General features: G+C 41.5%; 1 protein-coding gene across 4 annotated transcripts in view; it reads left to right on the plus strand.

The window, feature by feature from the left end:
• Positions 1-487: 487 nt before the first annotated feature.
• NLRP3 (NLR family pyrin domain containing 3) overlaps positions 488-18,393 on the plus strand; it is a 44,503-nt gene continuing 26,597 nt past the window's right edge. For 2 of the 4 annotated variants that reach the window (XM_068981198.1, XM_068981200.1), the window contains exons 1-3: positions 494-788; positions 4,907-5,011; positions 5,517-7,272. In XM_068981198.1, coding sequence (XP_068837299.1) covers positions 494-788; positions 4,907-5,011; positions 5,517-7,272 — 2,156 coding nt within the window. Of the gene's footprint in view, positions 789-4,906; positions 5,012-5,516; positions 7,273-12,907; positions 13,076-18,393 lie in introns of all 4 variants that reach the window. The other 2 variants (XM_068981197.1, XM_068981199.1) reach the window with 2 other exon arrangements.

An 18,393-nucleotide genomic window follows, 5' to 3' on the forward strand; every position in this document is an offset into this window, starting at 1 on the left:
AGGTGGAAGGAAGGTTAAAAAAATCTTTCCACTCTGCCATTTTATAGATGAGGAACCTGAAGTTGAAAAATAGTGGAGAGATTGCCCAGGGTCATACATAGCCAGTAATCAGTGGGATCAAAGTTCTCTTGATGATACATCAAGATAGCATCAGGAAGCAGTTTAAGACTACACTGCACTGTTAATGTGATTGTGTTGGTGGTTTTATTTCTCTCCATAGGAGCACCTTTCTTCCATGGCTCAGGACACACACCTGGGTCGAGCCAATAGGAAAACTTTCTGGTAAGAATTTGACTCACTTTTAAAAGCTAAAGATGGCAACTTGTTAGAATCCAGTGATATTTTTTTCCTTTCAATTTTCTGGGTTTTTGATACTTTAGTTCTCTCTGAGGGTAAATTTCTGAAAAGACATCTTAACCATATGCTGTTTGCACCACCTAAATTCCAAGTGTGGATTTATGCCCAAGGACTCTGACCAGGTCTGCAGATGATCATGGCAAGTGTCCGCTGCAAGCTGGCTCGTTACCTGGAGGACCTGGAAGACAGAGACTTTAAGAAATTCAAGATGCATTTAGAAGACTATCCTAGTCAGAAGGGCTGCACCTCAATTCCTCGGGGTCAGACAGAAAAAGCAGATCACGTGGATATAGCTACCCTGATGATTGATTTCAATGGGGAAGAGAAGGCATGGGCCATGGCCAAGTGGATTTTTGCTGCAATCAACAGGAGAGACCTTTATGAGAAAGCTAAGAGGGATGAGCCAGAATGGGGTGAGTGGAATGAAGACAGTACTTTTTAAAAATCATGATAAAATATGCATAAGATAAAATTTACAATCAGAAGTTTTAGTGTATGATGCAGTGCTGGTAAGCTCATTCACACAGTTGTTCAATCAATCTCCAGAACTCTTTTTCATCTTGCAAAACTCTGTACCCAAGAAACAATCTACCCACCTCTCAGCCCCTGACAACCACTTTCTGTCTCTATGAATTTGACTATTCTAGTACCTTTTATAAGTGAAATCATAGAATATTTGTCTTTTTGTGTAGCAGCATAAACTTCCTCAAGCTTCACGCACATTGTCTCATATGGCAGGATTTCATTCTTTTTTAAGGTGGAATAGTATTTTGTGGTGTGTTCATTCATTCATCCATCAATGGACTTTCTAATTGCTTTTAGCTTTTGACCATTGTGAATAATGCTTCTATGAACATGATTGTACAAATCTCTTTGAGATCTTGCTTTCAATTCTTTTGGGTTTATTTCCAGAAGTGTAATTACTGACTTATATGATAATTCTAGTTTAATTTTTTGAGGAATTGCCATGTTTTCCACAGTAGATGCACCATTTTACATTTCCAGTAACAGTGCACAAGGGTTCTAATTTCTTCACATCCTTACTAACATTTATGTTTTCTTTTTTTGATAGTAGCCGTCCTAATGGGCATGAGATGGTATCTCATTTGTATCTTCCGATTGACTAGGGATATTGAACCTCTTCTCATGTGCTTGTTAGTCATTTGCTTATCTTTGGAGAAATGTCTATTCAATTCTTTTCCCATGTTTTAAATGGATTGTTTGTCTTTTGCTGTTGACCTTTAGGAGTCCTTTATATATATATCCTAGATATTAACCTCTTATCAAACATATGATTTGCAAATATTTTCTCCCATTCTGAGGGTTGTCTTTTCACTCTGTTGATGGTATCCTTTGACAAATCCAAGCTGATATGTTTGTTTTTTAATCACTTATTATCTTGGCTTTATCATCTAATTTTTCTTCTCATGATAGTGCTATGAGAAGATGGAGGAAAGCAGTTTTCTTTTTTCTAACTCCTTTAAGGGCTCACATACCCATAAGAACCTTCTTTAATTAGTTACACTTTATTCATATTTCTCCTGGGCCTGGACTTCCTCCAAGTCTTCATCTAGCATCTAAGTATCTACCTGCATGGTCAACAGCCTTGGATCTCTGCTTCCTATGGCTTGGGGGCAATCTCTCAACTTATAGAAGTATGTAATTTCTGCAGAAAAGCTTTTCCTATGGCCACTAATTTGGGCATTGGGATTGGTGAAAGAAATCCTTTTCATCTCTGTGGACATATGGTGAGGTTCTTCCTTCTGGCTTGGTGTTCTGAGCAGGGGAAGGGTACAAGAAAGGGCTCAGAGGAACCTAGAAAATCACAAGATGATGGTGTTGAGCTAGTGAAAAAGAGTAATAAAAATGAATCAGTGTTTCTGAAACTGATAAAAATGATGGTGTATATGTAGTACATCTATGCCATTTGAAGTCAGTTTTATAGACTTAAACTTCTGTTTTCTAATGAATTATTTTCTGATTACCCTATTTTTTCTTCTAACCTTGTTTTGCCCACATTGGCATATCTAAAGTTAATTAAAAAGTATTTATACTGCCAAATATAAAATAGATCATCAGATCACAAGCAGAGTGAGGTGGGGAAGAAATACGGATTTAATGAGGGAGATAAAAAATAGGGGCATGAAGGCAGGTGTGTTTATGTGATGTTATAAACAAATTGTGTATAATAGCATAATTATAATTGTATCAGTACTGACATTCTCAATAACCATTTTAAAGTGTAATAATCAAGGTTGCTTCTCTGGTGGCTCAGATGGTAAAGAATCTTTTTGCAGTATGGGAGACCTGAGTTTGATCCCTGGGTTGGGAAGACTGCTTGGAGAAGGGAATGGCAACCCACTCCAGTATTCTTGCTTGGAGAATTCCATGGACAGAGGAGCACGGCGGGCTATATAGTTCATGGGGTCACAAAGAGTCAGACAAGACTGAGGGACTGACACTTTCACTTGCAATCGTGGTTGCAGAAGTAGTTGACTAAGCAGATTTTATGGATTTTATTTATTCCTCCCAAGAACCCCTGGAGGCCTGTGCTTTTTCAAATAAGTTGTCAATTTCATTATACTAAGTGAAATAAGCCAATCACAAAAAGACAAATATTCTGTGATTCCATTATAAGAGGTACCTAGAGTAGACAAATTCATAGAGACAAAGTAGTGGTTTCCAGGGGCTGCAAGGAATGGGGTATAGAGAACTGTTGTTTAATGGATATAAAGAATTTCATTTTCACCAGATGAAAAATAATTCTGGAGAATGATTGCAAAACCATGTGAAATGAGCCTGGAAAAAGTTATAGTTGTCCATAGCTCTGTTCTAACCAGAGCCAAGCCTGGATTCAATGCCAAGAGTCTTTGGTGGAATAACCATTATACCATTTGGCTTATGCATGTAGGTTTTGGGGGTGGAAGAATTATACCTAGGGTTAGAAGTTTTTGTGTTTTGTGGGCTTTGTTTTTTGTTTCAGGGGGCTGGCTAGTGTTATATTTTAGGTAAAAATTAAGTTTTGCTCTTGGTTTGAGTTAATGTTTAGATTTTATTTTGTGGTTTTGTGTGTGTGTGGGGTTAACAGCATTTGCATTCAGAATAAGTAGATACCTCAGAATCTTTTATATAGCTCTGGAGTTCCTGCTCAGCTAAATTTATCTGTCCTATGCATTTGCCCTGGTACCTATCTCTTGTTCTGCTGTGTCTAGTTTCTCCTATAAGATACCTCTTTTGGATGTGTTATTTATTGATTGTTTAGGTCTATAATTCTCAACTGTGGATACATGTGGGGCTTTTAAAATAAAAAGGTGCCTTCTACTTGATACTCTGTAATGAGCTATATGGGAATAGAATCTAAAAACGAATGTATATATATATATATATATATATATGATTCACTTTTCTGTACAGCAGAAAACTAGCACAGTATTGTAAATCAACTGTACTCCAATAAAAATTATTTTAAAAATAGATAAATATAATGGTGCCTGGGCTCCACCTCAGAGAACTGAAAAAGGATCATTGGGAGTAGAGTCCTAGAATCAATACTTTAAAAACTTTTAAAGTGAATCTGAAGTTAGTCAGAATTCTGAATTAGATATGTCAGATGGGTTATTCTTGCTCTTGAAGATTCCAAATATGGGTCAGATGAATTCCAGGCATTTGGGCTCAAGGGCAGATGATACTGCTGGCCGTTGGCCATCCTGGGGATACCTGAGAGTGTGGGAATGGTCTCAAAACCAGAGCACAAGTGAGGGAGTCTGCCAAAGCTAAATGAGGATGAGAAACTTTGATGCCTCAGATGTTTGCCTTCTGATTTCCAGGCTTGGGAGATAGATTCCAAGACTGGATACAATGAGGACACAATATTAGTTGGCATCCATTGCTTTGAAATCAGTATAGGAATGCCTCCAACTGGACATTCCACTGAGCTGTATTTTGGTTTGGGAGATGTTCAGGGCAGGTGGCTTTGATCTGTGCCAGGTGTTGGCTATTGGATTTCAATTGTTTTTATTGTTCAGTCGCTCAGTTGTGTCTGACTCTGAGACCCATGGACTGTAGCACACCAGGATTCCCTGTCCTTCACCATCTTCCAGAGCTTGCTCAGTCTCATGTCCATTGAGTCTGTGATACCATCCAATCATCTTGTCCTCTGTCATCCCGTTCTCCTCCTGCCTTCAATCTTTCCCAGCATCAGAGTCTTTTCTAATGAGTTGGCTCTTTGCATCAGGTGGCCAAAGTATTGGAGTTTCAGCTTCAGAATCAGTCCTTCCAATGAATATTCAGGGTTAATTTCCTTTAGGATTGACTGGTTTGAACTTCTTGCAGTCCACAAGACTCTCAAGGGTCTTCTCCAATACCACTGTTCAAGAGCCTCAATTCTTTGGTGCTCAGCCTTCTATATAGTCCAACTCTCACATCCATACATGGCAACTGGAAAAACCATCTTTGACTAGATGGACCTTTGTCGTTGGGTGTCAGTGACATAACCTTAATCAGGAGTCATGGTTTTTAACACTTTGTATTTTCTTCCTTTATTTCTCAGAGAATACAAATGTTTCTGTGCTAAGTCAGGAAGAAAGCCTTGAAGAAGAATGGATGGGTTTACTGGGATACCTTTCCAGAATCTCTATTTGTAGAAAAAAAAAAGGTAAGCAATCTCGTTGGTACTTCTGATTGGGTTTAGAGACCTGATTCTGTAGGTACTTGAAGCTCAGAAGGTGGATAACTTGGTGATCCTAACATGTTCCTTGGGGTGAAAAGATCTGTATTAGGAAATCCAATTTAGCTTAAGAAATAGATGCATGTTTCACTGCTTGCAGTCCCAGAACCATGGGTGGGCAACTGAATGTTTCGGGCTTTATAGGGCATGAGTTGCAGACTACGTAAAGGAGTAAGATTGAATGAAAAAGGACTTTCTGGCCAGGGCCAATGCATATGGCACTTTGCTGTTCTTCTGTTCAACTGTGTCTAGGAAGATTTTGACACCCTACATTTTCTGGGGCTACCCATACCCCAGGCAGTGGCGAGAAATTGCAACTCCCATTCTTCAATATCAGTTTCCATTCCTTAGAGACCACCAGCCCCTATGATAGCTTGTCTCTGTTGATGTGATCAAGCTTCTTCTGAAGTCTAACTTTCTGTCTCTGACATAGATTACTGTAAGAAGTACAGAAAATATGTGAGAAGCAAATTCCAGTGTATTGAAGACAGGAATGCCCGTCTGGGTGAGAGTGTGAACCTCAACAAACGCTTCACCAGGCTGCGTCTCATCAAGGAACACAGGAGCCAACAGGAGAGGGAGCATGAGCTCCTGGCCATTGGTAGGACCTGGGCCAAGATACAGGATAGCCCTGTGAGTTCCGTGAACTTGGAATTGCTGTTTGATCCTGAGGATCAGCACTCTGAGCCTGTGCACACGGTGGTATTCCAGGGAGCAGCGGGCATTGGGAAAACAATACTGGCCAGGAAGATCATGTTGGACTGGGCATCAGAGAAACTTTACCAGGATAGATTTGACTATTTGTTTTACATTCACTGCCGGGAGGTGAGCCTTGGGACTCAGAGGAGCCTGGGGGACCTGATCGCCAGCTGCTGCCCTGGCCCAAACCCACCCATAGGCAAGATTGTAAGCAAGTCTTCCAGGATCCTCTTCCTCATGGACGGCTTTGACGAGCTGCAAGGTGCCTTTGATGAGCACACAGAAGCACTCTGCACAAACTGGCAGAAGGTGGAGCGGGGAGACATTCTCCTGAGCAGCCTCATCAGAAAAAGACTGCTTCCTGAGGCCTCCCTTCTCATCACCACAAGACCTGTGGCCCTGGAGAAACTTCAGCACTTGCTGGGCCAGGCTCGTCATGTGGAGATCCTGGGTTTCTCAGAGGCCAGGAGGAAGGAATATTTCTTAAAGTATTTCTCAGATGAGCAGCAAGCAAGGGAAGCCTTCAGGCTGATTCAGGAGAATGAGATTCTCTTCACCATGTGCTTTATTCCTCTGGTTTGCTGGATTGTGTGCACTGGGCTGAAACAGCAGATGGATAGTGGCAAGAGTCTTGCTCGGACATCCAAGACCACCACTGCAGTGTATATCTTCTTCCTCTCCAGTTTGTTGCAATCTCAGGGAGGGAGCCAGGAGAACCACAACTCTGCTACCCTCTGGGGTCTCTGCTCGTTGGCTGCAGATGGAATCTGGAACCAAAAAATCCTATTTGAGGAGTGCGATCTCAGAAATCATGGCCTGCAGAAGGCAGATGTGTCTGCCTTCTTGAGGATGAACCTGTTCCAAAAGGAAGTGGACTGCGAAAAATTCTACAGCTTCATCCACATGACTTTCCAGGAGTTCTTTGCTGCCATGTACTACCTGCTAGAAGAAGATAATCATGGGGAGATGAGGAACATGCCTCAGGCTTGTTCAAAACTTCCCAACCGAGATGTGAAGGTCCTTCTCGAAAACTACGGCAAATTCGAAAAGGGATATCTGATTTTTGTTGTCCGTTTCCTCTTTGGCCTTATAAACCAGGAGAGGACCTCCTACTTAGAGAAAAAACTGAGTTGTAAGATCTCTCAGAAAATCAGGCTAGAGCTGCTGAAATGGATTGAAGCAAAAGCCAAGGCCAAGACACTACAGACTGAGCCCAGCCAGCTGGAATTGTTCTATTGTTTGTATGAGATGCAGGAGGAGGACTTTGTGCAAAGGGCCATGGGCCATTTCCCCAAAATTGAGATCAAGCTGTCCACTAGAATGGACCATGTGGTTTCTTCTTTTTGTATTGAGAACTGTCGCCATGTGGAATCCCTTTCCCTGAGGTTGCTCCATAACTCGCCCAAGGAGGAAGAAGAAGAGGAGGAAGTTAGACACTCTCATATGGACCATTCTGTTCTCTCTGATTCTGAGGTTGCATATTCTCAGGGGTAAGGAGATCTTGCTTCAGGCAATTGGTACTATATGTCTTCTACTTTCTAGTCATCTGATTCTTGGCACTTGCTCTCTCTCCTTTGTTTTCAACAGTCTTGCAAATGCAGTTTCCACAGCTTCAAAACAATGCGATCACTGCTAATTTCTACCAGACCCCTTCATTGGCAGATATTGACTAGTAGAGGAAGAGTAGGTGGACAAATGACATGAGAAAAAAACCAATGAAACAATAAACAAATGTTTGGTGGATGCCAATTTAGCACAATGTGTTATGTGAAAAAAAATAATGGAAGAAAATGTTCATAAACTCAAATTGCTTGTAATTTACTTGGGACTTTATTGCTTAATAGCCTGTCACCTAAGGGGCAGAGCAACCAGTATGACTCTGTCCAGGAACACAGAGGACAGAGGACCTTAGTGTGGGATGCTTGGGGGAGATTTCTCAGAGGAGTGAAGTTTGAGCTTGCCTTGAAAGATTGACAGAATGTAGGTGGGTGGCAGAGAAGGAAAAGGAATCTTTTATTACCTAGACAATCTCTTTTAAAAAATAATTAATTTATTTTTGGTTACATTAGGTCTTGCTGTGTGTGGGGTTTCTCTCGTTGCTGCAAGTAGAGGCCAATCTCTAATTGTGGTGCACAGGCTCCTCATTGGGGTGGCTTCTCTTATTATAGAGCACAGGTTCTAGGCATACAGGCTTCAGTAGTTGTGGCATGTGGGCTTAATTGGCCTGTACAGATGGAATCTCTCAGGAAGAGGGATGGAACTCATGTCACCTGCATTGGCAGGAAGATTCTTCACCACTGAATCACCAGAAAAGTCCTGGCAGTGGGGTCTTATATGAAGGAGACATGAATGTGGTCTGAAGAAGAGTATTTATGTAGGAGAAAATGGGGAGGGACATGGCTTCACTGGAACAACCAATGAGGGGAAATAGGGCTGGAAAGGAGAGAGTGCTCCAAGGCCCTCACCTTGTGCTTGCAGCCAGGCATTTGTCAACAGCTAGGGCTTCCCTGGTGGCTCAGATGGCAAAAAAATCTGTCTGCAAAGCAGGAGACCCTGGTTTGTTCCCTGGGTCAGAAAGACCCCCTGAAGAAGGGTATGGCAACCCACTCCACTATTCTTGCCAGTAGAGTTCCATGGACAGAGGAGCCTGGTGACCTACAGTCCATGGGATCACAAAGAGTTATACATGGCTGAAGAACTAACACTTTCATTTGTCAACAGCACCCACTTCAAGGTCTGTTTACTCAGTTGCTAGAGGGTTGGAAGTCAGTTGTGTGTGTTCATTGGAAGGGTTGAATTCCTTGACTTCTAAATCTTTGGGCAGAAACTACCACAGCTTCAGTGGCTGTGGGGAGGTGTCTGCTCTGTGAAGGCTTGGGTTTGACCTCTATAGGGGATACTTGACATGGGATAAAATTAAGGAGAAAAGGAGCTGGCACTTTTACTGGCAGCAATAAGCTTTTAGCCCCCTCTCTTTTCCTTGGCACTGCTACAGGGATGACTTTTCTATTTATTGTTGGGTCATCAAGGACTACCTGCTGAGGCTTCTGTATTGGCTAAGACCCAGGTTCTGTTCACAACAACTTACAGTTGGGTTGTGGGGCCAGGCAGGAAACCAGGGCTGTTGGTAGAGGGGGCGGGCTTTGGCAAGAATATTGGTGCAATGCATCTGAAGCACGCAGGGGGAGCACTTGACCAGCTGGATCCTGAAGAATGGAGTATGAAAGAGCCAAGGATGCACAAGGGGTAGCCCAGACCAAGGGGACGGTGGGTTCACAGTGGGGTGGGAAAGCAAGGTACATTTTAACAATGGCAAATAGTTCAGAATAGCTAGAGAGAAGATGGAAGAGGGAGAGAGCGAGAGCAGGGGGCACTACAGCACCTACAAATATAGGTGCCTAATATAGGAGCCTAATATAGTTTGCAAATTCTGTGAACTTTCATTTTCAGTCTTTAGAAAGAAGCATGTATGTTATGACTGCAAGAAAGATTTTCGCTTAGTTTGTTCAGTCTTATAAATAAGATCTCCGTAGATGTTCCACTTGTCACTTATTACAAGAGATGGCCTTTCAGTGCTCTCAGTTAATGCAACTGAAAGTGAAGGATCTCTGACAGTATCTCATTCTTAGAAGCATACCAATTGATACCTGTCGAGAGAAAGAAGACTTGGTAGATTTGGTGCTGTGCCACCAGGGGCTCAGTTCTGAGGACAACCTGGACATGAACAATCTGAATTCCTTAAGATCCCAGACTTCTAGCTGTTTTACATATTGATTTTTTTTTTTTCAAACTATACAGCCCCATCTGCTACCATGTCTTGAGAGAAGATCTCACTAGGGCACTAAAAATGAGGCTCAGAAAACAAGACCTGACTAAGATCACAGGATTGTGAAGAAGGCTGGCAGAAACTCAGACTAAAACCTTGAAGAAAAGCCTGATGCCCATCATGGTAGATGACAGCTACCTTCTTCGGAGGACAGGAACTTGCTTAGTGTGTTGCAAAGCCTTCGAAGGACCAGCAGCATGAGCACCCCCCTGGTGCCTATTAGAAGTGAAGGATTGCAGCCCTGATCCTAGACCCATGGAATCAGAATTTTCATTTTAACAGGAGTAGCACTTTGGAATCACCTGGAAGTCTTAAAAATATCAATATGCTTGGTCCTACCTCAGAGATTCTGGCTTTATTCCTATGATGTGGCCTGGCATAGGGATTTTTGTGATCACTACTGTTGCTATTATACAGCTAATGTAAGAACCAGCCTCTGGGTCATTTAGCAGAGTGTCCAGGGCCATGGGCAGGGCAGCCAATTGGTGAAGGAGGAGAAGGATTCCTGAGGGAGGAACCAGAGGCTCTTTACAGTCAGCCAAAGTCACAGGCTGTTTTGTACTTTTAAAAATATTATTGTTTTTTTCATTGAGATATAGTTGATATACAATGTTTCCAGTGTATAACATAGTGATTCATAATTTTTTAAAAATTGTTTTTTTAAATTAAAAAAATTTTAATTGAAGGATAACTGCTTTACAATATTGTGTTGGTTTCTGCCATATAGCAACATGAATCAGCCATAGGTATACATGTGTCCTCTCCCTCTTGAACCTCCCTCCCACCTCCCTCCCCATCCCACCCCTCTAGGTTGTCACAGAGCCCCCAGTATGAGTTCCCTGAGTAATACGGCAAATACCCATTGGCTACGTATTTTACATATAGTGATTCATAATTTTTAAAGGTTACATTCAGTTTATAGCTATTGGTGATATTCCTTGTGTTGTACAACTTATTCTTGTATTTTATTTATTTTACACATAGTAATTTGTACTTCTTTTTTAAACTTTTTGTTTTGTATTGAGATATAGCTAATTAACAAACAATGTTGTGATAGTTTCAGGTCAAAAGAGAAGGGACTCAGCCATATATATACATGTATCCATTTTCTCCCAAACTCCCCTCCCATCCAGGCTTTCATACAGCATTGAGCAGTTTCATGTGCCATGCAAGTAGATCCTTCTTGGTTATTCATTTTAAATATAACAGTGTGTACATGTCCGTTTCAAACTCCCAAACTATTCTCTCCCCTCATCCTTTTCCCATTTTAGTTTTTTAAATTGAAGTAGAGTTGATTTGCAATGCCATATTAGTTTTAAATCTATTGCACAGTGATTCAGTTATATATATATATATGTATATATGTTTTATATATATGTGTATATACATATACTTTTTCAGATTATTTTCCAAATAGGTTGTTACAGGTTATTATTGTAACAATACTGTATACCTGTGCTATACAGTAGATCCTTGTTGGTTATCTGTTTTATATATAGTAGTGGTGGTGGCTTAGTTACTGTTGTGTCTGGATCTTTGTGACTCCATGGACTTTAGCCCACCAGGCTCCTCTGTCCATGGGATTTTCCAGGCAAGAATACTGGAGTGGGTTGGCAGTTCCTTCTCCAGGAGATCTTCCCGACCCAGGGATTGAACCCACGTCTCCTGCTTGACAGGGGCCTTCTTCACCACTGCGCCACCTGGGAAGCTGTATATAGTAGTGTGTGTATGTTAATCTCAATCTCCTAATTTATCCCTCCTCCCCCTTCCCCTTTGATAACTCTAATTTTGTTTTCTATGTCTGTGGGTCTTTTTCTGTTTTGTAAATAAGTTTATTTGTATTATTTTTTAGATTCCACATATAAGTGATATCATATACTATAATACCCTCAAGTCCATCCAAGTTGTTGCAAATGATAAATTTTCATTATTTTTGTATTTTTCAATTGGAAAATAATTGCTTTACAATGTTGTGTTGGTTTCTGCCATACATCAACATGAATCAATCATGCCTCTCTCTATATATACATCCCTTCTCTCTTGAGCCTCCTCACTCCCATCCTACCCTTTAGGTTGTCACAGAGTGCCAGGCTGGGCTCCCTGTGTTAGATAGCAATTTCCCACTGGTTATTTATTTGACACATGTTAGTGTATATATGTCAAAGCAAGCTCTGGGAGTTGGTGATGGACAGGAAAGCCTAGTGTGCTGCAGTCCATGGGGTTACAAAGAGTCGGACATGACTGACTAAGCAACTGAACTGAACTGAACCGATATGTCAATGCTACTTTCTCAATTTGTCCCACCCTCTCCTCCTGCTGTGTCCACAAGTCCATTCTCTATGTCTGCGTCTCCATGGCTGAGTAGTATTCTGTTGTGTGTGTGTGTTTGTGTGTGTATATATCACACCTTTTTAATCTATTCATCACAGGCTTTTTCTTTACAAAATTAATTTATTTATTTTAATTGGAGGCTAATTACTTTACAATATTGTAGTGGTTTTTGCCATACAACAACATGAATCAGCCATGGGTGCACATGTGTTCCCCATGCTGAACCCCTCTCTCACCTCCCTCCTCATCCCATCCCCCAGGGTCATCCCAGTGCACCAGCCCTGAACACCCTGTCTCATGTATCAAACTTGAACCGGTGATCCGCTTCACATATGATAATATACACGTTTCAACGCTGCCCTCTCAAATCATCCCACCCTTGCCTTCTCCCAAAGAGCCCCAAAAGACTGTTCTTTACATCTGTGTCTCTTTCGCTGTCTCGCATATAGGGTCATTGTTACCATCTTTCTAAATTCCATATATATGCGTTAGTATACTGTATTGGTGTTTTTCTTTCTGACTTACTTCGTTCTGTATAATAGGTTCCAGTTTCATCCACTTCATTAGAACTGATTCAAATGCATTCTTTTTAATGGCTGAGTAATATTCCATTGTGTATATGCACCACAGCTTTCTTATCCATTCATCTGCCGGTGGGCAGCTAGGTTCCTTCCATGTCCTGGCTTTTGTAAACAGTGCTGCTATGAACATTGGGGTACATGTGTCTCTTTCAATTCTGGTTTCCTCGGTGCACCACAGGCTCTTTTAATCATAAAATGTGCAGAACAGCCTTACCAGGACTCCTCTGGCCTTTTACATTCCTCAAGGCCCAGTCTTTGGTTCTATGACTCATCTCTTAATTCCTAGGATGCCTTTGCAGTAGTGTCAGCCACTCCTGGACCCAACTTCAGTTTGTTATTCTTAGAGATTCACTTTGTTTTCTCTTCTTCCTTCCTTCCAATTTCTAGATTGGTGAACTATTTGACCTCCAGCATTTGCAGGGGCATCTTCTCAGTCCTGAGCAATAACTGGAATCTCACTGAACTGAACCTCAGTGGCAATACCCTGGGAGACCCAGGCATGAAGGTGTTATGTGAAACACTCCAACAACCTGGCTGTAACATTCGTAGATTGTGGTAAGAATCTGTGTGTGTATATGTGTGTATGTGTATGTGAGAAAGAGACAAAGGGAGAAGAAGGACCATTTTAGCAGTTTATTAATTTTCTAAGGCTGGCATAACCAAGCACCACAGAGTGGGAGACTTAAATATAGAAATTAACTTTCTCACAATCGTGGGAGCTGGAAGTCCAAGAGGAAGTTGTCAGAAGTGTTGGTTTCTTCTGCTGCTTCTCTCCTTGGCTGTAGATCACTGTCCTCTCCCTGTGTCTTCACGTGGTCTCTCTGTGTGTCTGATCTCTTCTCGTACAAGGACACCAGTCATGCTGGGTTAGGGCCTGCCCTAATGACCTCATTTTAACTTAATTACCTTTTTAAAATCCAATTTAGTTATGTTCTAAGGTGCTAAGGGTTGAGACTTCAACATAAACTTTTTTGGGGGGACACAGCTCAGCCTATTACAGATGGGAAGGCCAAATGGTTTGGAGGACAGTTATTTGAGAAGTTTCGGATGGGGAAGAATAAAGGGGAACTGAAAATAAGTCATTTGTTGGTGGTAGGAAAGGGCATGACTTTTAGTGTCTTCATATCTTCATTAGTCACAGTTATAGATGAGAATAGAAGAGTTTCATGAAATATAGAAATGGCTACCTGAGCTGGAACCCATCAAAATATTTTGCATGGATTAAATTGTCACAGGGCATGTCTTGTGGGTCTATAATAAAGTGCTTGCTATGAGCCCACACTGTGACAAACACCCTCTCCTAACAACACAAGAAATGACTCTACACGTGGACATCACCAGATGGCCACACTGAAATCAGATTGATTGTATTCTTTGTAGCTGCAGATGGAGAAACTATACAGTCAGCAAAAACAGGACCAGGAGCTGACTGTGGCTCAGAACATGAACTCCTTATTGCCAAATTCAGACTTAAATTGAAGAAAGTAGGGAAAACTACTAGACAGTTCAGGTGTGGCCTAAATCAAATCCGTTATGATTATACAGTGGAAGTGAGAAATAGATTCAAGGGATTAGGTCTGATAGAGAGAGTGCCTGAAAAACTATGGACAGAGGTTTGTGACATTGTACAGGAGGCAGTTATCAAGACCATTCCCAAGAAAAAGAAACACGAAAAGGCAAAATGGTTGTCTGAGGAGACCTTACAAATAGCTGAGAAAAGAAGAAAAGCTAAAGGCAAAGGAGAAAAGGAAAGATATACCCATCTGAATGCAGAGTTCTAAAGAAGAGCAAAGGGAGATAAGAAAGCCTTCTCCAGTGATCAATGCAAAGAAATAGAGGAAAACAATAGAATGGGAAAGACTAGAGATCTCTTCAAGAAAATTAGAGATACCAAGGGAACATTTCATTCAAAGATGGGCTCAATAAAGGACAGAAATGGTATGGACCTAACAAAAGCAGAAGATATTAAGAAGAGGTGGCAAGAATACACAGAAGAACTGTACAAAAAAGAGCTTCATGACCAAGATAATCACAATGGTGTGATCACTCACCTAGAGCCAGACATCCTGGAATGTGAAGTCAAGTGGGCCTTAGAAAGCATCACTACAAACAAAGCTAGTGGAAGTGATGGAATTACTGTTGAGCTATTTCAAATCCTAAAAGATGATGCTGTGAAAGTGCTGCACTTGATATACCAGCAAATTTGGAAAACTCAACAGGGGCCACAGGACTGGCAAAGGTCAGTTTTCATTCCAATCCCAAAGAAAGGCAATGCCAAAGAATGTTCAAATTACTGCACAATTGCACTCATCTCACATGCTAGCAAAATAATGCTCAAAATTCTCCAAGTCAGGCTTCAACAGTATGTAAACCATGAACTTCCAGATGTTCAAGCTGGATTTAGAAAATACAGAGGAACTAGAGATCAAATTGCCAACATCTGTTGGATCATAGAAAAAGCAAGAGAGTTCCAGAAAAACATCTGTTCTATTGACTATGCCAAAGTCTTTGACTGTATGGATCACAACAAACTGTAAAATTCCTAAAGAGATGGGAATACCAGACCACCTCACCTACCTCCTGAGAAATCTGTATGTAAGTCAAGATGCAGTAGTTAGAACCGCACATGGAACAGACTGGTTCCAAATTGGGAAAGGAGTAAGTCAAGGCTATATATTGTCACCCTGCTTATTTAACATCTATGCAGAATACATCATGTGAAATGCTGGGCTGGATGAAGCACAAGCTGGAATCAAGAGTGTTTGGAGAAATATCATAACCCTAGATACACAGATGACACCACCCTTATGGCAGAAAGCAAAGAACTAAAGATCTTCAAAGAGCCTCTTGATGAAAGTGAAAGAGGACAGTGAAAAAGTTGGTTTAAAACTCAACATTGAAAAACTGAAGATCATGGCATCCGATCCCATCACTTCATGGCAAATAGATGGGGAAACAATGGAAATATGACAGATTTTATTTTCTTGGGCTCCAAGATCAATGCAGATGGTGACTGCAGCCATGAAATTAAAAGACGCTTGCTCCTTGGAGAAAAGCTATGACCAATCGGTACAGGATATTAAAAAGCAGAGACATTACTTTGTGACAAATGTCAGTCTAGTCCAAGCTATGGTTTTCCAGTAGTCATGTATGGATGTGAGAGTTGGACTATAAAGAAAGCTGAGTGGCAAAGAATTAATGCTTTCGAACTGTGGTGTTGGAGGAGACTCTTGAGTGTCCCTTGAACTGCAAGGAGATTCAACCAGTCCATCCTAAAGGAAATCAGTCCTGAATATTCATTGGAAGGACTGATGCTGAAGCTGAAACTCCAATACTTTGGCCACCCGATGCAAAGAACTGACTCATTTGAAAAGACCGTGATGTTGGGAAAGGTTGAAGGCAGGAGGAGAAGGGGACGACAGAGTATGAGATCGGTGAGATTGCATCACCGCTCGATGGACATGAGTTGGAATAAACTCCAGGAGTTGGTGATGAACAGGGAGGCCTGGTGTGCTGCAGTCCATGGGGAAGCAAAGAGTTGGACACGACTGAGAAACTGAAGTGATGAGCCCATGCTGTGAATTAGACTCACATGCCCTGAATCAAGTACATAGTTGTACGGGCCATCCCTCAACCCTCCTGCATCACAAATCTGGACTTCACAGCCAGTGATAAAGCCCATCACCTCAGGACATTTTCATACCTTTCTGTGTTGCTCTTAATAGCCACCCTATCACCAGTCTTCTTAACTTAGACTCTTTTTGCCTTTTGTTTGGCTACACCACTGGGCATGTGGGATTTTAGTTCCCTGACCAGGAATTGAACCCATGTTCCCTGCATTGGAAGTGCAGAGTCTTAATCACTTGACTGCCAGGAAAGTCCTCCCATAGACTCTTTAATCAATAGAAATCAGTAAAATGCCAGATAAGAAACTTTAAGTTAAGTAAATAAGGAAGTAAAGCCATGGCTTTACTGGGGGTAGTGCTGCCGCATGAGGGAGCAAAAACAAGTAAAGGTACCCTTGCTGGCTCTCTCAGGTGGGGTGAGTTAGTTTCTTAAACACAGTGAGGGTAGGGGCAGATCAGTGGGTGGGACCAGAGGAATGGCTTAGGTGGTCTGCTCACCCCCTCAGTGGTACTGTGTGCAGGGATCATGTGCAGTTACCCTACTTTGCTCCTGGTACTTCAGAAATGGCAGTTGGGATTTTGGCCTTTTTGTATCTTTTTATTCATAATTTGCCTCAACTATGCATGCATGCATTTATTTTTAGTCCCTTATAGTTTCTTTCTTTCTTTCTTTTTAATATCCCTTTTCTTGCACTACCTTGTGTGGCCAGGCCCCTTCCCCTACATAAGAATTGTGGAGTCCTAACTACTGGACCACCAGGGAATTCCTCTCTTATTGTTTCTTTTGTATTCTATTGCCCGAGGAGACTTTCATCCAGGTGCAAGCACTGCAGTAAAGGGTCCCAGGCCCCAGCCTGTCTCAACTCCAGCAGCCCAGATCCGATAACCACAATTATCTGCTTAGATATTGCAATGCCCTCCAAGACCATTAACTTCTCATGACAGGATTCATGTTTGTCCTGCAATTGTCTCTATAATGTCTGGACAAGCTCTTATCATTTGTTTGTGCTCAAAAATATGTATCAGGTGAATGTTGTCTGTTCGGTGTCCCTGCATCTACTTTTGCCACCCACCATTCATTCTCTGTACAGAAGACAGAGGGTTACTTAATATTTAAAAAATTATGCTTTGATCATGGCATTTCCTTGCTTAAGAGTTTCTTCTTACCTGTTTTGATAAATTATAAAATGTTCTTTTTGCCTTCGAGGTTCTGGCTGATTTTAACATTTAACATTCCTCTCTATACCATGCCACTCTCTTCATCACCCCTGTGGATGTGATTCCCCTCTGTGATTCTAGAAAGTGAGACACAAACAGGGAGACATGTGAGAATGAGATGTTCTGCAGATAAAGACTTAGTTATCTATTTGCTTCTAGTTGGTGTGGAAATGGAGGCAGAAAAGGTAATCCAACAAGCTTCTCGGAGTGCAATAATTGTTTTGGTGGTGGTGCTGATGGTGGTGATGATGGTGATGGTGTGTGTCTGTGTAAAGCAAATCAAGAATCAGAGATGCTCACTCCTTCAGTGTAGATGGAGGGCTGGGATTAAAACATCAAACACAACAGCAGGGACAAGATTTTCTGAGAGAAAAGGAAGATGCATACAGCCCTAGAGAGAACAGTATCCATCTGAGGGAGTTTCAGCTGTTAGGAACATGTGGTAAAGAGGTGGAGCTCATTGGCTAATCATTGTTTTCATTTATGAAACAGAAACATGCCGTTTAAATACTTGAGAATTGCCCATTATTTAGAGGGTACTCCCTGGCAGCTGTGGTCACAGATTGTGAGCCACAGAGCCTGAAAACTATCTTCCCAAATGTTTTCTTCTTCTTCTTCTTTTTTTTTTTTTTTTTACTTATTTTTTAATTGAAGGGAAATTGCTTTATAATGTATTGGTTTATGCCATATTACAAAGCAAATCACTCATAATTATGCATATATCACTTCCTTCTTGAGCCTCCCTCTCCTCCCCTCAACCCACCCCTCTAGGTCATCACAGAGCACCAGGCTGGGCTCCTTGTGTTGCACAGCAACTTCCCACCAGCTGTTTACTTTAACAGAGTGTGTATATGTCAATGCTACTTTCTCCATTCATCCCACCCTCTCTCTCCCCCACTGTGTCCGCAAGTCTACTCTCTATGTCTGTGTCTCCATTCCTTCCCTGCAAATAGGTTCAACAATACCATTTTTCTAGATTCTATATATATATGTGTTAATATACAATACTTGTTTTTCTCTTTCTGACTT

This window comes from Capricornis sumatraensis, chromosome 9, assembly GCF_032405125.1.
Source record: "Capricornis sumatraensis isolate serow.1 chromosome 9, serow.2, whole genome shotgun sequence".
NCBI lineage: Eukaryota > Metazoa > Chordata > Mammalia > Artiodactyla > Bovidae > Capricornis > Capricornis sumatraensis.